Below are 21,146 nucleotides of genomic sequence, written 5' to 3' on the forward strand. Positions count from 1 at the left end.
AGCTGACTGGCTTTACAGTATTCACATGTGATATGCAGGTCAAATCAAAATGGAATAAAACCCCAAATGGATTAGTTATCTCAATTTAAATTTATTTTAACTTTATTGATAATTTTGCACTAGGGAGACTTGAATCTTATGGTTAAAACACACTTGAAACCAATTAGGAACCATATGACTGCATTCTAGCATAAAGAACAAAAGCAATTGACAGTTCTAAGATTAAGCCACAACCACTCAGTTTAAAACAGAAATATTTTTACCTTATTTTTTAAAGGTTGTGTATGTCTTAAAAAAAAAAAAAAAAAGGTGTAATATGGAGAACGACACAATGATTCTTAAAACACAGTGATACCCAGGGACTCTCACTCTCTCTTTAATGATCCACTGCTCTCATTCAGCTGTCTTTCTTTTTTCAAATCTTTACATATGTGACAGCTCTCAAAAGTAGACCATAGACCATCTGGCATTTTCCGAGGTGTAACTTGTGCAAATTCAGCTCTACTGGGAACACAATGCTATCTTCTGCCTGCGTTATAAAAGATACAATAGAATGTAGAACTTATGAGTTGTTTTGAATTATTCATTTTTTGCCTGTATATTCAAGAAATTTTACAAACTCTGCATTTTGTACTACATAATCACATGCGTTAAAGGTACAAAGAAACTTTTTGACACCTCTTTTCTACAGAAAGATGGCATTTTGTTTGATATGTGAACATTCAGCGCCTGTTATATCATTCTAAACAGGCCGTGTGCTGCTACAAAAGATCCCATTTTATACTCTATGTCTGAGCAAAAAATTTATTCTTGATATTCAGTAACTAATGCAATACACATCAAAATTTAAAATATGAGTTGGATGAACATTCAGCATCTTTAAATCAGGATGGCACTGGTCACTTACTATATGTTAGAGATTTAAAAAAAAAAAAAAATCCTTCCTCATGCAACACAGAAAAATTGCCATTTCAAACATTCACAATGAATACTTTCAAATGTCCTAAGAAATACTGTGCTTTTTAGGTTAATATGTTTTTAATCTTTAGCAAAACCAGTAGATTTAAGTCAGTATTTTATACAGTGCTAACACTAGTGGATTTTCAATAAGAATGATAAATATTGGATTAATGATTCAATAGACTGAATCTTTTTTGATAGAAAACTAGCAGATAATGTAGCTAGTAATAACTGTACATGAATCTGCTGCCTGTGGAAAAGCAATAAAAAGGCAATATATTGCTATAGCATATAATCTATTAGCGTGTTTCACTGCTTCCCTGTCATTGGTTTCCTTGCAAAGTGGGCCTTAATACAATAACTTTTGCTGTTATTTAACTGACTTTACATAATAATTTAATTGTGAGGTTACTATCTGGGGAAAAAATATTTAAGTACCAAATATTTACTTGATGGTTTTGAAGTAACTCTGCACATTCCCATTCAGACTGTAAAATTCTTAGCACAGTTTAAATGAATATGCACATACGTATCCACACTGACAATATCTTATTTACGTCTTTCAAAGCTATTCTTAGGAGAAAAATCCTGATGCAGGCATTTAGTAGAAAAATGTATGTCAACACATGGAAACTCTCAACCAAAAGAGGACAGTCTAAGCTATCATTAGGGATTCTATACAAAACACAAAAACAAACATACATGCAATACAGACTCCTCTGAGTCAAAGTGAATCAAAAGAAAACATCAGGAGGGAGAGAAGAATTGAGACAGCTAATTAGTAGCCTAATCACATGAAAAGCAAATCCAAGGCAGCTGAAACAGATGCCCACGGAGCTTGCTAGTGTGGCCAATGCCACCAGTGGAAAAAATACTTTCCAGTTTACAACCTGAGTCATCTGACTGTACACCCAGAGAGGTAAAAACACTGTTTTTCTTCGCTTATGCCACAGTAGTTTATGACATCAGATCAGGCTACAGAAGCAATGTTTTTGCAGGTGGACTAGGGAGGAATAAAATGCACAACTCCTGGGTGTAAAAAAAAATAAAATATAACCTTCGGTATTTTCAAATATTGAGAAAATTCAAAGTATCATTTAATTTGAAAATATCCTCAAACCTCCTCTGCCTCCTAAAACAGCTGAAACCTCAATAAGGGTGTGAGCTCTTTTTTAGGAAATACAGAGGTCCTGTTTGGGTCCATTAATGTTGAAAGCCAAGATCTACATGCTAATTTGACCTGGGGAAATTGTCTATCTCAGTGGTAGCTGCTCCTACTCCCTCTGCATGGATCACACAGAGCAGACCATGTGCAAGGGAAGTAGGAATCAGGCCTCTGGTTTTTTTTATCAGTGCTTCTTCATAACACCAACCTAAGCTTGAGGGGAAAAAGAACTCAAATGACAGTCATGGTTTGCACAGTAAAACCTGGCACTGCCTGGATTCTAGAGTAAAATTAAGGTGAATCCAAATTGCTTCTGGAAAAGATATCAATTTCTGAGATATAAAAGGCAACCTTTCCAACTGACTAGCAAATACCTTACCTTTTCAAAAATACTACAAATCGTATGCATTTATACACTCAATAAGCATAAAATTTCAGTGAGGCTGGGAGAACTAAAATATCTCAATCTCTCTCCCTCCCCACTTTTCTAACCAAAATCCTGACTAGTCTCTATGTGATCTTCAAACTACATCAATAGTTTGCTCTGCCTAGCTATCCAGAATATTAGCATTCAGATTACAAGATGTACCTCTGAGTCAACCTGTGAAGTGGCTTTTGTCAGCAATTATTTTTGAATATTTTCTAGGACATAAATAGCATATACTGCAGCTTCTATATCACAGAAGGCATACATTAACTAAATAACAAGGTACCATCAAGGTACAATCTATCTTTTAAAATCAATTTTTTACACTGAATTTTTTATACCATGCTGACTTTACAAGGAAAACAAAGTACCAACTAACAGCATCAACCACCTTTTTAGAATTGCTTCTTGTAAGACATGAGACACCTTCAAAATGAATACAATATATTATTATGAAACAGGATGTCCTTTGTAATGAAAATACTGTAGTAAAATTGCTGGTACAAGTTTTACAGGACCCACACTGAGAACACTTTGTTAAAATACGTCTGAGAACACATCCAGAGAACACTGGCTGTAACAGATAGGGGGCTGGCAGGGGACAAAGGGAAAAGACATTTTATCCCGTCAGCTCTCAGTTGGTGAAGGGCTGATGCGGGTGGCAAACGCCTGTATTCGTGTGTGTGTGTGTGTTTATGGGTTGAGAAGGCAATGCAAGTGCACAAAAAGGTGCCAAGACTACTCTTAAATCTGTGCAAAGACACCTGCAGTGCCTTCCTTTGGAAGCACCGCAGGACCTTACACGCTGTTTGAAGGATTGCACGAATTGTATAAAGATGTCTTTGACATACCCAGAAAGAAGCAGTTACCACAGTGAAGCATGAAAAGCGCTGGTAGCCAGAGGTTTACAAAGTTGATAGGCATTCCTATTGAAAATGTGGAGCGAATTTCTCTATTTACAAATGCTCTTTCCTGACATGCTTTTGCAAAAGGAAGAGATGCCTGCTGATTTTTCTTCATGATTATCAACAGCAAATTTTTAATCATTGCTGAACTGAACAAATGCTTAACATTTTTAATTACCTATCTTTTAACAATTATCTCAAAATCCAAATATCCTTTTGTCTTCTAATTACCATTAGATATTCAGTGAATTCTCCCTCTTTATCCTACACAAATCTTGCCATCATTAGCAATGTTTTTTGTGAGACTGCAAATATTGGCATCTATGATAAACTTTGCAGATAATTTGGAAATTCTTGCTAGATCACAATATAATTAGAAATAAAGATGTTTCACATAATGCAATGATTTTTAAGCCACATCTACATAAAGTGGAGTATAGCTCTTACTCTAGGATACAGTTTTCAATTCTCGAGAACAAACAGTAGTAGCTCGCCACAAAAAATCCAAGAAAAGAGCCAAACACAAAATAGAACATTATGGGTAATAGGCACCCAGACACCTGGGAAATAAATTTCTATATAAAGCTGCATTCAGAAGCGGGAAATTTTACCACAGGCTTTCTGCTTGCAAATTTATCTACCCTTTTTTCTCTTCATACATTCTGCTAGAGGACTGGAAAAAAAAAATATTGCAGTGTATTTGCCCTTATCTCTTGTAGCATTACAACTAACTACATCAGTGGTGATCATTGCACAGAGATGTGCAACGACAGATTACCTCACGGCCACCATTCCAACATTCCACTGGCGTATTTATGTTGGTTTACACCATTAATTACTATTGAAGCTGATTTTTTTTTTTTTAATATAAGGTGAAATGTCTAGGCATTTCCTCCTATGCTTTCTGTATAGGTAGCTTATTAAGAGCTTATTATTATCTTAATCTACTTGATTTTTTTGTTAAATCTTGCTTTATAGTGTACGGTGGCTTGTAGAAGTTGGATCTGAGAACAAAATAATAAACACATTAAGAATCGGATAATTTTTTGTTAATTTCTAAAGTGCTGAATTTGATCCATTTCTTTAAACACATAGAATCAGTAATTTAATAAATGTGAAGACAGTCCCCCAAACAGTAAAGGATACAAAGGGGTGCAAATCCAATACAATCACATCTCACTGAGTAACAGAATGCTTTGCTTCTGGAGCTCTGATTTTCAAAGGAAGGTTAATTAACCACTAGACGTAAAAAAGGTAATCCAAGCTGCTGGCATGACAATTACAGCAGTTATGCAATTAGTACCTGTTACAACATATGGTTATACTACTGCATAAAGACACACTGGTGTCCCATGGAATTTAAGACATTAAGTCATATATTTGGAACAGTTTTGATGCCCCTCACCATTGTGTTACTGGTTCCCAAATCAAATAACAAACATCAAAGAGAAGCTACAAACAACAGGATATCGCTTGCTGGGTACTGCCTCATAAGCAGCACAGCAGGATGTACCAGGCAGCAGAGATAACCTCAATGTCATTAACAGCCTTAACATGGGCAAGTGCACCAGCATGTCCTCTTAGCCCCAGCACCTCCTGCTCCCTTCCTCAAAAGCCCAATCACCACTGACAAAACTGACGCTGTTTCACTGCAGTAAAGAACATCGGATGGTGATTCAAACAGCTTCTCAGTCTAACCAGTTCACTGCTTGCCTCTGAGTGAGAAAATACTCAAAGGTCAGATTCATTCTCCACTGACCATATACACTGAGTTTTCAGATGACGAGATTATAGTGTTCAGTTAAACTCACACAAATATACATGAAAACTGGCTCTACTTGGTTTTTAAAAGAACATAAAAGGAAATGCTGGAATGAGCATTTCCCTTCGGGTTCATTGCTCCCTTGATTTCTAGTCCTCCGCTCACACAAGATTCCAAAAAGTGTTCAACCTCAAGTGTGAATCTGACCACCTGCTCTCAGCGTTCTGTCTTTTGTCATCTCTATGATTCTAAGGAATAACCAGTAGCTACTATTAACAAAACTAACATGCTGCAGAAATAAATTAAAAAAAAAAAAAGAATAAAACCAGAATGACAGCAGCAAAGAGTAGGTAATATGAAAAGGTAGCAGGAAAATACAGAATATCAATACAAAAATAATAATACATACATTGATAACTGAGTTTCTGATCCCTTTGGTGCACTCTCTAGTATTCTTTTTTACTAGTGAAAACACTCTCTAGTATTCTTTCTTGCAACCTAGAGCAGATGCTAAGTTTGGCATCCACTGACATCAAGTATCGGAAAACCAAAGAAAGAAAGACAGAAAGCACAGCTGCAAGGAAAATTGAACAGGAGAAGCAAATGGGCAGTAACCACAAGGAACAGGCTAAAACTTGGGATTTTACATTATTAAAACAAGAGTAGGGCAAAAACATCAAAAGAAAAAAGAGCAGATAGCAACCACCTAGAAGAAGACAGCACTGGAGGGGAAGGAGACAGAAAGGGGAGAAAAATCCCCACAGTGAGCTGAGCCACTTTCAGCCTGTGAGGGCAGAAAAGAGTAGAGAAGAAGAAACAAGAAAAAAAAAAAAGCAAGTAAAATCCCATTCAAGCAGAAGTGTTTTATTAATTTTTACAAAAGAAAAGTATTAAATAAGAAATCATTAGTTGATAAGCAATGAAATAAAATAAACACATTGTACTTATACAGTGATCTCGCACTGAAGCAATAGTTCCCATTCTGCTTGAGGTCAGAGAGGCTACTGAAGCCTAAGCCAAAAATCAGCTACATTCAGCAATAGCAGCATGATGGAAAATGGACATTCTGTGTCAGAAAACAGGATGAGGACTTCAGGACCACAACAATAACTCTTCATGACCCAGCTTGTCATTACTAGAGACAGGATAGCTCACAGAGTGATTGTCAGTAGGAGAAAAAAGATATGGAAATGTAGCAGAGAGTGCAGCAAGTGTCCAGCTATTTAGCCATCCTGAAAAAGCAAAGGATGATCAGAAAAAGAAGCAACATGCATCTGCACCAGTAACATTAAACACATTGAGAAGGGTTAGTCTCTGCTATGGGTGTCCTTCAGCTAAGGGAATTCCCTCATAGCAAACAGGGTCTAGGAGATGGGTGCAGGGGCCCTGTCACCCATCCACCCAGCTGCTATGCCCACAAGTGGAATGAATGGGGCTTTCCCATCCCAAAGCACTGCAGAGAACCCAGGTCACCAAAGGACTTTGAGCACACACAGGAAGTCCAGGCAAAACTATCATAAGCTGGGTCTTGGGCTGCTTTATGCCACTAATGCAGCAGTTTGGCATTAAGATGAAATGAGAGCTCCTTTTCCTTTTTTCAAACTGTTTTGGCGCACCTTGAAGAGGTATGTTACAGTCTCACCTGAAATGTTTTTATGCAAGCTGTACAAAGCAGATTCTTGAGAATACACCTTCAAAGTCTTCTTATCAGAGTCCTTAAAAAAACTACATTCTCTTTTTCCTTACTTAAATTCAAAATTGCAAGCAACCATGGACTGAAGGCTGCATTTCTGCATCAGAGCTCACTGCCTTGTCCCTTCCCCACCCCACAGGCAATTTTACACTGAAACAGTAGCTTCATATATTGAAGAGAAAGGGAACGTTGTATTTCAGAGTGCAAAATTTTATCAGCTAAGAGATTGGTGTGTTCAATTCAAAGCTGAATGTGCTTAACACCTAATCATTGTCACCAAGACTTAGCACACAGGAAAATGTTTTTTCCTTGCTTCTTATTTACTGTATTCTACCAAAATGACACAGGAAGTCCTCTTTCTGACTCAGCTGGACAAACCCACCCATCCTGGCCAAGCTTTCACACATGACCTCCATTACATGAATTCAGTATAGTAAAAAAACCAAACCAACAAACAAAAGCTGCTAAATGAATTTTTGCCTGCTGATCACGCACACATCCCTTAGAACAGTGCAAAAGTCAGATTGCTGTCCATGCCTGGTGAAGACCGAACTTCCTGTAAAAAATGATGCACTTAGTTTCCTGAAAGGAAGCAAAGCATAAGCTGCTCAAACAATTCACAAGAGAGCTCTGATACCTGAGCCAGGCAGTTACAAATCTGCCCTGCTGCAAAAATACAGTGTCACATCAGTGACCAACAGCTACAAGCATAGAAATTCAGAGAAACAAATGCATTAATGCAAAGGAAAAAGCACCAGGTTATCTGAAGAAAGAGATAAATTGTCTTAACAAGACAAAATTACCTGTAAAACCTTTTTCTTTCATCCACAACTGAGTTAAAATTCTGATTCTCCACTCGACTCATGAAATAAGATAAAAATCTCTATGAAATTATTATGCCCAAACTATTTCAATATAGTAGAGGCGAGTAGTACCTGCAAGTCCTTATACTGCAGAACTGACTGAATAGCAGCAGAAAACTGGTTTTTATCTCTAACATACAGAAAGAGAGTATTCTTATTTCAACATGCTTAAAGGCATTCAATATTACACATGGAACCGTTTTAATTCTTTACTAAAAATATAACAAATCTTTCTTCCAACTCATAAAACTATACAAATTGGCCCACTGAATTTTATTTAGTTCACCCTCTGTTTAAAATACTTCTGAGTAGCATTTAAATTTGGACAAGGCCCATGCTTTGAATCAGTGCTTCTTGCAATGGGGATCTTTTTTTCTGAAAATCTTGTTTTGTCTTATTTAGAAGACATACTTCCCTTTATTTGCAGAGGTAAAGACAATCCTTCTCCACTAATCACCATTGCTTATTTCTTTCAATGGAGTAGACACAGCAGTGAAATCTGTGGTATGTTAATGTTATTCATAATACTGAAAAGTATAAATTTCTACATATAAAACCATTTTGCAAATATGCTTAAGGATTTTACAGGAAAGAAACAACATTTAGAATTTACAGTTACTTTTTTTTGTCCTTTTACAATTCAAAAGCTTTAAAAAGTCACAGCTGAGGCAGCAAGCTCCTCTTACCCTAAAAGACCCAAAGTGCAGCAGCAAACCTTGTCTTATAGCAAAGACAGCAACTACATCACATGCAAACAACCTTTCGTCACTGCTTACACAAGCCTTCAGCCCCACAAAAGCATTTGTGTCACCATGAACAACAGCGGCTCGACAGGCTGGCTATGGGTGAGCCAAACTGCTGCCTCCATCCCTTTGTGCTGTGCAGCTGTTCCTTGCTTGGGAAACATCTCAGCCTCACTTCTTGCATTTCTTGGCCCTGAACAAAAAAGCCCTTAGGAAATCATTCAAACAAGTGCCAAAAGGACAGAACTGCACTGTTTTTTATGCACCCTTATCCACTCTACTAAAGATTCATGCCATCTGCCATTTTATTTGCACTGCTATGATAGCCATGCCACTTGCAGTTAATTCCAGCACCCTTTTCTTTACTGTTCCTTTAGCACAACTAGCTATATTTTATTAGGCCATACCATTTTCTCAGGCTTCTGGAATTAACAGCTCACAACGGAAACATCTCCCTACCAGCTTATATTTAATTAGTGATATATTAATCAAGACAAAATTCCTTGTTTCTGATTAGTATGGTACTGCCATCCAAACTACTCAAAAATCTTCAAAAGTTTCTTTTTAAATACATCCTTTTTATTGGCATTGTTACTTTCAAGTCTTTAACTGTCAGCTTTTGTCAGTACTTACAGACTAAGACCAGGTTAATTTTTTGTTTATTTTACAAAAAATTAAATCTCACACTATCACGACTCCAGAAGCTAAGATTTTCATAGTGTGCTGTAATATTTAACAGTTGTTTTGTTTTCTCTGAATACACAGTTTCTTTTCATAATGTTTAATTTACTGTTAATTTTCCAGTAGTCAAAATAATCATTCTAATAACAAGGTTCACTGCTACTTACAAAATAGCTTAAATGTTGATGTTAACACACAGAAGCTGAACTGAACAGTCCTTTATACTGAGGCACTTTAAAAACATTTCCAGTCAGACTCTAAGAACAACCCTGCTGTCATTGCTTACAAGTACATAACTGTAAAAAGTGGGGAAACAGGAAAAAGGAGTGTTTAAACAAACAAAAAAGAGGGAAAGGGGGACTAGAGAAAATTATACAAACAGAAAAGAGAAAGATGGCTTAGAGATAGTAACTATAATAAGGATGGGTCAGTCTTTTTTTACTTTATAAAATAAATATGGGGGAGGGGACGTAGAACCATTTATTGCGAATAGGATCAAATCTTAAACACTCTTCCAAGTTTGACTCTACCAAGATAACCACCACTTCTCTTTCTATTGTATCAGCAATCCATATACTTTATTCCAAAATTATCCTAATTTCTAAAGGATTCTTTTTTTACCAATCAAAACCTTCACATGCCATTATGTTACAGTCATTGTGAAATGGGTATCTAACTCTGCCTTCAGGTTTTCAGAGCAAAGTGGATTATTCTACAGGAACCTTGCCTATGCTATCAAACAACTTTTCTCACCTTTTCCATAAGGACCTGTTCTACAAATACCCAACAAACTACTGCTAATGAGACCTAAATTTCTTGTCCTATTCCAGCTATCCTAGCAGAATCCCTGGTCACCTTATAACAAAAGAGAGCTATTGCCAGGTTATTTTCAAAGAGGTTGTTTTGCCAGGTTCAAGGAGGGAGCACAGCACAGCAAGTGAGGTCTCTCCATTATGTGGCTCTTCTCACAGAGCTAGAGTAGTGGATACTATGCAATATACAAATGGACAAAAACAAACAGTAAACTATTTAAAATTAAGATTTAATTTATTGAATAAATTGTAGGGAAAAGATTCATCAGGTATAACACTACCCTACTGATGGGAATCAGAAAATCAAGTAGATAGAGAAATAGAAGAAGTAACAGTCAAAGGAAAGGAACAAGAAGAGGAAGGGAGGGGGAAAAAGAAAAAAAAAAGGTAACTTATTAGAATTCCTCCTTTAAAATGGTGTTGTGTGTTGGTTGTTCCCTTCGATACCTTTCCAAAGGCAAACACTGTCTTATTTGTTGTGAATACAAAACTCATACTAGTTTCAAATTTCAAAGTCTTTGATCAGGACAGAACTGTTTACAAAATGGCTGTGATGAGAACTGCTTTGAAACATGTAGATCTTTCTAACTTATTCAGATGCATGAACTTACTCTGCTAGATACTTTATAGAATGATTAGTGCAGAGTCCCACTGAAAGATCTATTCCCATATAAAAATATTTCTCAATACTGATTTTACATCATAAATATGCTATGGACTTATCACTAAAAACTCAGCACACAATAAAAAGAATATATACCAGGGAAATACTTTATAAAGTTACAGTTACAAAGTGAGCTAGGAAATACTAAATTGTTAGATGAGCTGGTGTAATTCAGTAAAATCACATATATGACAAGTACATGTGCATTACCCCAAAGTTAGCTCCATACCCTGCTGTGCCACACAAATATGTATTATTATTTTTTTTATATCACCTTGTGAAAAACTCAGTTTAATCACTCAGACAATCCTTCCCAAGCAGGATGATCCCAAATCTTCTCACCAAAGCTTACTGCTTCCTTTATTTTGAAATTCAAACAAAAAGAGTATTCATCATTCATCTCCTGATTGTCTGAGTTGGGCTGACGAAAAAGATGTTCAGTCTGGTTTGACACTGCTCTTATGGCCGATTTTGGTAAACATAATAATCTTTCATTGCTTTTCTGTTAAAACGTGAGTTTTATTTTAACTTGGCAGAATGCAGTTAAATTACAAATTTGTCCTAATAAAGAAAAAAGGAAAGGGTACACGCCTTCTACCTGGCTAAGAGCTTTAGTTTCTGAAGAAAGATGCATCTCAGAGCTACCCATACTTGAAGGCGGACTTGCTCTTGCTCTGCTGAGGAATGGGCAAACAGCTTATGCTGTATCTCAGGGGCAAAAACTTGTCCTGAAGGTTAAATCTGACTCAAAGGCCACGTATCTTATAGGCTTGCCTAACAGCTTGCTCTACTTGATTTGTCTCAAAAGTAAACTTCATAACATTTTATGCAAACATTATACCACCTTAAGTCTAAGCTATAAATCAATAAAACTCACTTAGGCTTGAAGAACTTCTGCAAGAGGAAATAACCTCTCAGTTGAAATTCTGCTCTAATTAACACTAGCGTTGCTAAATCTTACAATTTTCTCTAAACAAGTATCATAATATTTATAGCTTCAGATTAAAGTAATAACATGATAGTTGACATACTGCATAGAATTTGAGGAAAACAGGTTTGAAAGGAAAAATTTAAGCCTCTAAATTTCATGGGTCCAGACATAAACTTCCAAATTTGAAACCTCTCGGTGTCAGAATGCCATGGGTTTGCATTTCATGATCAAAAATTACAAGCATAGTTTCCATGCAAAAACCTGTTTCTCACATGCCAGAACACTACTGTTTAATTAAAAATAGTTAAGACTCAGGTGGCAAATAATTCATTATTCTCTTAAACCAAACCTCTATTTTTGGAGGCCTACCTGATCAGTATAATGAATTAACAAAACCAGTATTAGAAATAGCCCAAGTGACCACAGCTGTTTGACATTTGAATGTTTTTCAAAGGAAATTTTTGGGTTTGGATCATGAATAATTTTTGTTTTAGGGAAAACAAAAAAACACCAGCACTAGCACCACAACAACACGTAAATAGGTCATAAGCTCCTGTTTTTCCTTGTCCTTTACAAAAATACCTTCAGGGAAAGGTACTTGTGGCTACTTTTGCACTGCAGATATTACCAGAATGCAGAACAAGTAGTATTCAGACCTTTCTTTCCTCTGGATAGCTATTTAAAGAAGAAAAATATTTAACCATAATTACTTGGCTAAGCCTTCTGCTGTGACCATAAGCCTCCCTTCATCTTCCATTTTTTTACCAGTAAATACAATATTTGAAAGATTAAAAACTATTTACTCTCTAAATTTTGAAGAATTAATCATTTTGATGTACACAGAATATACAGTACTACTTTTCAGCAGTATAAACTACTCCAGGTATTCCACATACACAATAGCAAATGTAAAATAAGATTTTAATCAGAAAAACTAAGACAGTTTTTGTCATGTTATAAGCTTAAAACATCCTTGCCAGAAGCAGGTTCCTAAAAGTACAAGTTGCATGATTATACTTTTGCACACTTTGTAATTTGGTGTTTGCTAAAAATGGCTTACTGAATACCAATAGCACAGAAAATAGCAGACTGAAACCACACTGACTCATTGGTGTTGTAGGGTAATATTTCACATAGAACACAGTTAGAATTTTATTACTCTTCCTTTTTAAGGAACTACTACAAATATATTGTATATTTTCCCCTATAAGAGGAACTAATCAGGAAAAGAACATAAATATTCTTTCCAATCTAGGCAAAACAGCACATTAATTCTGAGACAGTACCAATACAACACAGGAAAGTATTCTGAAATTAAGATACAGTTTACTTCAGGCTCAAACACAACAAGCACAGTAATCTTCACACTACTTGAAGAATTTCACCTTTTTCTGCTACTGATGATTATTGCCATTCAAACTCCCCCAGCCTCAGACCACAAATTCAGATGTTGTGAAAGTCAGAAGTAAGGTAACATAGAAAATGAAAGGCTTCAGGTAATTCTATCTACTAGTGATATGCAGAATACATGCACCTATCTTACAGTCATCTGGTGCAGTTGAAAGTTCTCACTGAAGTTTGACTACTGTTCTGTAAATGGATCAACAACAGTAAGTTTATTTCTCCACATGAAGTCACCATAGAGTATACAAATTCCTCACCCTTTGCAGTCCATCATTAACTGTATTGCTTCAAAACATTCAATCCAGATTTGAAGGGAAGAGGCTACACAGAAAACATCTGCATCCCACAGCAGCTCTGTTTATAAGGGACTACTAATTAAGCAACACATGTGTCTTTCCACAGATATCTTCTGTAAACACCAAGGACCAAGTCTTTGAAGACTAACTGTAAGGATACAGCTACCTGTGAAAAAGACTCTTTGCCCAAGAGATGGTGAAATGAAAATTAAATTTAAATGCTATGGTTGTGCAACAACGAGGTGTGAATTTCCCTCTCAACTGAGAGATTTGATCCCAGAAATTCCTAGGGGAAATGAAAGTGGTGAGATGGATACACTTTCAACAAGAAAAGGTCTACCTTTCTGCAGAAGTCTTCCAGGCAAACACTGGAAAGAGTGTGTCATCTTTATCCATTTAAAAAAAAGGGGAGGGAAATCTAAACAAGCCCAGCTGAATCATCAAGACTCAGATGAACAGTAGCAAACATGAGCTCCAGTTGAGTATGTGTGCACAAGCTGCAAACCCTGATTAGTCCATCTGGAATACTGAAAATGTTTGATCTCTTGGTATTCTGATAGCACTGGCTTCTGACTTTTCAATTGTATTTCTCAGCCCACTGCTAATGTACTGTTGCTCATTTTTCTCCTCAGCTTCAACTGGTGTATCATCAGTAGGAGTAAATCCATGGGTCTTTCACAGGCCTTAGTACTTCTGATGCACACAGCACACTGACCTGCCTGTAAGCCAACTGAATTCCAAAATTTTGTTAAACAGCATAATTTTCACTACCACCTTTATGAGATGCTTTATCTTGACTGGCATGAGTACTCTGAATATGCTCTACAACACAGGTAACTTTCTTCCAGTTTATATAATCAAAGTCATAGTTCACTATTTAGTGGCTGAAAACTTGCCACGGCATAACCCTGGTAGGCAGCTCCAAAGAAAATTAACTCTTTCCCAGCAGAACCAGTAACAAAACTATTATAATAAATCACATCTCCTGTGTTGTGCTAAGGGACTAGCTCATGCACAATATTTTTAAAGAATGTTTGCAAAAATGCTTGTGTTGTCAGTCATTTACAGCTGGTTGGGAAGAAATTAAAAACATCAGGCTCCTCAGGAGACATGAGCGGAGTTATCAGAGGACTTTTGGAACAGAAGTAGTATGAGATCTGCCAGGTCAGAGGGAGAAACAGAAGTAACACAGGCTAGTTCTATGCTTGGGAGAGGATTAGAAAATCTCTCTGGGAGGAGTTCTTAAGGAAGGCCTTTACATCTCTCTTCCTTCTACTGGCCAGATTCCTCAAAGATTTATCCTTTTTAAAGAAGGATCTAAATATCAAATACTGCATTCCTGTAGTTAAGTATTGAACTGATTAAAGTTTTTTTTCATTCATAGGTTTGCAGTTTTTTATACCTGGGCATATTTGGAATATTGTATATAAATCACTTTTTTAACTAAAAGAATACACCTTTCAAATTTAGCAATATATTTTGAATAATTTCCATTAATCTATTCTGCACAATTTCTGTACTCACACGCTCAGTTACACTGCAAGAAGACTATCATACTTTCTAGCTTTCAAGAGAACCATTTAAGTTACTTCAATCTCTGTGCAGTATTTTATAGATAGAATTAAAAAGGCAACTGAAATCACAATAACTGTAAGATGACTCTGCACCATAAATTAGATAAATATAGATTAATATCAAACAAAAAGAACGGTTCTAACAGCAGATTATCTTCATTTTCTTGGAAAAAAGTCCCAAACCCAAACTGCGTAATTTAAACTACAGAAATCAGTCACTTAGCCAAAGAGAAAAGGGAATCTCCAGATGTTAAAATTAAATAAAGTCTTTATTTATTTAATAGTAAATTAAAAGTAAAAATGTAAACATAAAAATATAGAAAACAAAAATATTAGAATACCTAGGTTTACATTTAAATAAAACACAAGAAAGAACGTAATAAAATAGTGGGCACAAGAACATGTAAAATTGTTTAATCCCCACTGATCTGAATGAAGCATCCCTTTCTCTGAAGAACCACTCTTATCAGGCGGGTGTTTCATGGAGGAGAGAGAGGCAATTGAAGCTAGGAAATGATGGATAGCAATGACCTTTCTATCTGTAAAACATGGGCATATTTTAGGTATTTAATCTTGAGAATTGGATTATTATTAATCAATTATTAATGACAATTTGAATCTATGGTAGATGTTTTTTGTTTTCTTAAATATCACATAGCTAAGGTCCTGCTTGAAACCCAGAAAGGAGATTAAATCCTCACAAGCAAATAGTGTTCAAGACTGGCATTTTCTTCCCTCCTAAACATTTTTTCCCCTGCATAACAGAACACACTGATGATAACCTAGTACCCTCTGTAAAAATTCTGCCTAAGTATTCTGAAACTCACCTTTATGTTTTTTGGGGGTTTTTTTGTTGTTTTTTTTTTTAAAAAAGAGCAAAAATGATCCCTAACCTTTCCCAAAGAACAAAGCAGGGCATTGTGGTAACATGGAGAAGCAAAACCACCCATGGCTTCATTTCTATAGCCACTAGTTACTCAACTGCATGTTTTAACATCCACACTTCCTCACTTGCCAAATCTGAGTGATAACAGAAGCAGAACATCTCCACTACAAGCCACCAGATCATATAATGAAAATAAGCAGAAGGTGTTTGCAGATATTTAAAATGCATTGACAAAGAAGGAAAAGCAGATGGAGTGATTCTAAGGCTAAGGTCTTTTGAAAAGCAGAACCTCTACAGCCTGCAATAACATACAAAATATGTGTGCATCTGTGAATGGAAAGGAATAGGTCTCAATGTTGCCTTGAATACCTGAGCTGAAAAATATAGAGGTTATGCCAGTTTGGAGGAATCACTATGACAAAGAGACTCTTCCTGACTCAGGTTCTAAAATTGAAGGATACAGATAGCAATGGCCACCTTGTGAAGAAGAAAGCCAATTTAACACATCTAGGACCACCACATATTTGGCAGGTCTTCCTGTACTTAAATTCTCTGTTAAAAACATACACCTGATTTCTAGCCTAACTGAACTTCCAGGCATTACATCGTTCTCCCTTTGTCTGCTTCAGTTAATGAGTTGTCTTAACATATTTCTGTGTTTTGTGGTATCATGCTTCTTAGTAACTAGACAAGGGCCTCTTTACTCCCTTGTTAACACTAAACAGATTTAATTCTAGGTGGTTTTCCACAATAAGGCATATTTTCAACTACTCCAGTCATTCCTGAGATATCTGTGGTTCTCCCCTCACCCTTCTCCAATTGAACACAGTATTCCAGTAACAGTCATGCAAGTGCATTAACAATTAATACAGAAAGGTAATATAACCGTTTTTTCTCATTTAGCTATTCCCTGCCTATATAGCAGTACACTGTAACCTTTTGACTCTCAAGCTCTCTCAAAAACAATTAATTCCTTGGTTGAAGCTTCCCATAAGATTACCCATTTACCCAGGGTATTATGAGCTTTTCCATTTGGGGGGAGAGAAGGGATGCTCTAAAGGAGGTGAGAAAGACCTAATCTGGAGAAATCTCAATCTAGAAATTAAAAAAGGGGGGTTGAGAAAAGGACTGCAGGGGCAGAGCAAGGTGAACTGAAAACGTCATACTGTGGAAAACGGGAGCAGCATTTTATTTTATTGATGTTGCCTGGTAAACTGAGTTCACAAGTGCAAATGAGAAATCATACATAATGAAGTCATTACAGAGCCTCTAACACTGGACTTCGTTGTTGGTGTGCCAATAAAACTGACTGATTAATCTACTTCCATATAACAGCAGGATAAAACAGCTGCAAACAAAGAAAACCTTGGAAATAAAATACTGGAAATATTTATAAAGTGAAAAATAAGGCTAACAAATGGAGTATGTATCAACTGTGGGGGTGGAAAACAATCTGTATGGGAAAAAAGAAACTGACTTATTAGGATAGTGAATGGTTGTTAATACCTGAGAAAATCGAAGTATGACTTGTCTAAAACAATTTAAAGGGGTTTTAAATATACCATAATGATCAAAACATTTTATTTCTAACCTCAAGCTTCTTTCAATATGCAGCATTCTGCAAACTTTAGTCTAGTGGGGTAATAGATCTGATTGAATCACAGACATTATGAGCTATGATACTTGTTATTTTAGATGAAATGCCTAAGTAATATTGTGATAAACAAGCTTCTCTTTGCTCTCCTTGTTCTATCTTTCAAACTTGAGTTATGAAGTAGATTGACTTGTTAAACTCCTGCAGACTACAAGAAGTACTTGTAACTGAGCCAGTGTTCTTCAGTTCTTTTAAGTAGAACAGACTTCCCTACTCATGGCGACAGCCTCCAAAAAAAGAAAAGAAGCTGTTTTAAGTTCATCATTTTTGTTCCTTCCATCTAGAAATCATTAACATTAAAGGTTAAAAGAAATCATTAATTTGAAACAAAGACAGGGTTGCGCCATAGCAGCTACTCAAACATATCCCATAGTAAAGCCACTACTACACAAAACTTAGTTATTAAGACCAGGAGTTATTAAGACCAGGAGTTATTAAGACCAGGAGTTATTAAGACCAGGAGGTTTAGAAACTTCTAGCTTTCACTTAAACTTGCTTTTCATAAAATCAAAGGTAAAAAGACTAGTAACTCCAGGAGGAGCATAGCTGTACACACTGGAGCAGTACATTACACTTCGATTTTACCCTGCCTTTGCCCTTGTTCCTCATATTTGTTTTTAATACAGCAGCAGATAAGCCTCCCATCACAGTCACCACAGATATACAACTGCACAGAACTGTCAAGTCACTTTACGAGGGACTTGCACAGTCTGCTGCGATTTCTACTATACCTTGAAAAACATGATCTTTTCCTCTCCCTCTTTCCCAGTAGAGCCACTACAATATGTCCTTGTGGTGAACAAATTAGAGGAAGAACAGCACCATCCTACTATCCTTGGTTCTTTCCTCCATAGCTCGGGTATGGTGCTAGCTGTTACAAGATAAATCTGCTTTCCCACTGTTCCAGGAATAAGAAAGGCTCTAGGAAGAGGGAAGGAGAAAGAGGCCACTCCAAAAGCAGCAGGTTCTATACATGCACCTTCCCATGTCCTCAACACAAGCACAAATAAATCACTTGTTCAGGGACAGTTAGGTTTAAAACAATAATCTTTTGGGATTAAGTAAACTCTGAAGCTGTTCAGGACAATTCTCCCTCTTTAGAGTCCTTTAAGAATTATTATTAAATTGTGAGATAAATACCTGACATGCTAAATTAATTTCCTGTAGAGGATCTAGATAAGTATTCAATACATTAAGGGTATAAGTATCTACGAGGATTATTTAGAAAAAAGGATTAACTAAGGTTTGAAAAGAACTCCAAACGCTAACACAAAGTTCACATGTAGAATGCATAGGTAAGACTAAAAAATGAGCAAACAAAACAAACCTAAAAAGAAAAAGGTGACTCCATAGAAAATCACCAGTATTGACAACAGTGGGTTCAGAAATACGAATTTACCCCACTGCGTACAGTGTAGTACATGTGCAGTGTAAAGGCATACTGACCCCAAAGTGTGTGGTCAGACAACGATCTCGAAGAGCTGGCTCACTGCTCAGCATTTAGTCCATTTGCTTTCTGAATACACCCTATAATTAGAGAACAATTTCTCATGCAGCCCCTCCCTTGAGCAACTAATGTTCAAGCATCAACAGAATTTTAAAGTAGCATTAGCTCTGGCAGTTGACAGAAATATTTTTGCCTCAGGAGGGTGCAACTGTGGATGATCTTTTGGACAACATAAGATCTCCAATTCAAGACAAAATTGGGAACAATCTTGTATCTCTTTTCATGTTTTAAAGCATCTAAGACATACACTAGGAACATGGACTTTCAAAAACTAATTAAAAAAACAGTTCCATATCTTAGGCCTAAACCTTGTCTTGCAGCATTCTATAGTTTTGAAAGGCATAACTGCTTTAGGATTAAAAACTTTTCATAAACTTACACCTGACCAGTACCGAGTGCATCTGGAAGCAACTGCTCTCAGCATAGTTTACTCTGCCACTTAAATGTGTAACCTGACAAATCAAGGGCGGTAACACCCAGCACAGCTGCATTCTGCAGCTCATGTGCCTACTAAAATACCATGATGAATGGTAAGAGAAGAATATAACAATAAGGCTTTAAAATGTAGATGCTACAGAGGCCTACATTCTACTGTACCACTCAAATCACCTTTCTTTTAACTCGCTGTTTATACATGCTGACAGGAGTCATTCTGGGAAATAAACTCAGTAGGCATGCATTATAGTTGCAACACAATTGCATTTGACACACATTTAACAGAGTCAACAGGCAGTATCCCGTTCCACTGCGAAAGTAAGCTTAAGTGGCAGCAATTTGCTCTGGAAATACTTACTTCTGATGAGGTCACCATCAGTGCGATTTCCCCAGATGGACTGGTCTTGTATCTCTGGCTGTACACTTTGGTTACTGGAAGACTGGTTTACGTCTTTATCTCCTGCCGCAGTATTCTCTTGGTCTGCTTTTTCTAAGTCAAAAGAAATTTTAAAGTATTAGTTTCTATGGTGTTTTTCCTCTATGTGAACAAAACTCATCTTTGGAAATTTAAACCAAGAAAGAATAAAATATAACTCATCTCAGCCCGTTACGTAGCTTCCTTAGAAATAATTCCTAATAAAGCTTATTTTCCATTTGTTTTCTTGTCTAGATCAGAGCAAATTTTAAGAAAGTCTTTTAGTCATATTATGTTTAATCATGCAAAATAATACTCACCAGCGTTTGCCACCACATGGTATGGTTCAGTTTGTTTATGTTGAGTTACCTTCCACAACATTTACAGATAAAAATTTGAATTGCTTTGTCACATAAAAAAAACATTATTTTTTTTTTGCCCACATACATGTGGCTCTGGCTTATAAAATCTACAAGAATTCCACAAACGTCTGTTTTCTATTATTTAAAATTGGAAATATAATTAAAGACAAATATTGTTGAAACTTCAAAACTGCTAAGTATAAATATTCTGAAAATTTATTATAACACAATCGCCTTTTTTTGTTGAAAAAATAGCCTTTAAAAACCATTTTTGAATAAAAGTCAACATTTAGCCTATGATGAAAGGAAAAATTATTTTTTCTCTCCAAGTAGATACAAGATGCTGGGAAATTTCCATGGTAAGGTTATTTGAGGGATTCTTCAACTTTTTTCACAACATAGCAGATCTTGTTGTTTTGATGATTTCACCAGTTAACACACACAGACCTGCATTTTCTCAAACCAAGGTAAGTGACAGCTTTCATTCTGACTGTCATTAATGTTTTAGCAATCAAATTCACGTACACAAATCTTTCTGATCTTGATTGCTACAGGTTTTTCCTATGGGCATTGAAAGAAACACTTCCAAATCTGGAATTACTTTGTTCATTATTCACAGTGACAGATTATCAGTTTATATCACTTACTCAAGGGATCTGTAAAACACTAAACATTTTGTCTTAAGCTTTTTTTTCTAATATACTTGCAAAATTTGATAGTTACAGTATATCTAAATGAGCAACTGTTGAAAAAGTCTGTCAGGTCTATTTATTTGTTTCAAACAAGAATGTTTATAAATCACAACGTAATGACACCATATCCTCTAACAAAGCAATGATTACAGTCCTGAAACCCAGGAAAAACACTTACTGCTCCTGCGACATATTGAAAATTAGTTTCTTTATGTAGCCAGCAGCAGTTTGATTTTAAATCCTAACTTTCTGCCTTTGTTATCTACCCTATTAAATTGAAGCACTGAACATCACTCAAAATAATATATGCCATAT

The 21,146-nt window shown here is 36.1% G+C and overlaps 1 protein-coding gene across 7 annotated transcripts in view; it reads right to left on the reverse strand.

Moving 5' to 3' along the window:
- MDFIC (MyoD family inhibitor domain containing) overlaps window positions 1–21,146 on the reverse strand; it is a 53,008-nt gene that overhangs the window by 20,502 nt on the left and 11,360 nt on the right. For 5 of the 7 annotated variants that reach the window (XM_061373064.1, XM_061373061.1, XM_061373063.1 and 2 more), the window contains one exon: window positions 19,721–19,852. The exons of 1 other annotated variant lie outside the window; for it this stretch is intronic. In XM_061373064.1, coding sequence (XP_061229048.1) covers window positions 19,721–19,852 — 132 coding nt within the window. Of the gene's footprint in view, window positions 1–13,646; window positions 14,037–19,720; window positions 19,853–21,146 lie in introns of those variants that run through there. One more of the 7 variants, XM_061373067.1, reaches the window with a different exon arrangement.

The sequence above is a fragment of the Neopsephotus bourkii genome, unplaced genomic scaffold, assembly GCF_033783945.1.
Source record: "Neopsephotus bourkii isolate Nb327-2 ecotype Australia unplaced genomic scaffold, CSIRO-AGI_Nbou_v1 NB_1624, whole genome shotgun sequence".
Classification (NCBI taxonomy): domain Eukaryota; kingdom Metazoa; phylum Chordata; class Aves; order Psittaciformes; family Psittacidae; genus Neopsephotus; species Neopsephotus bourkii.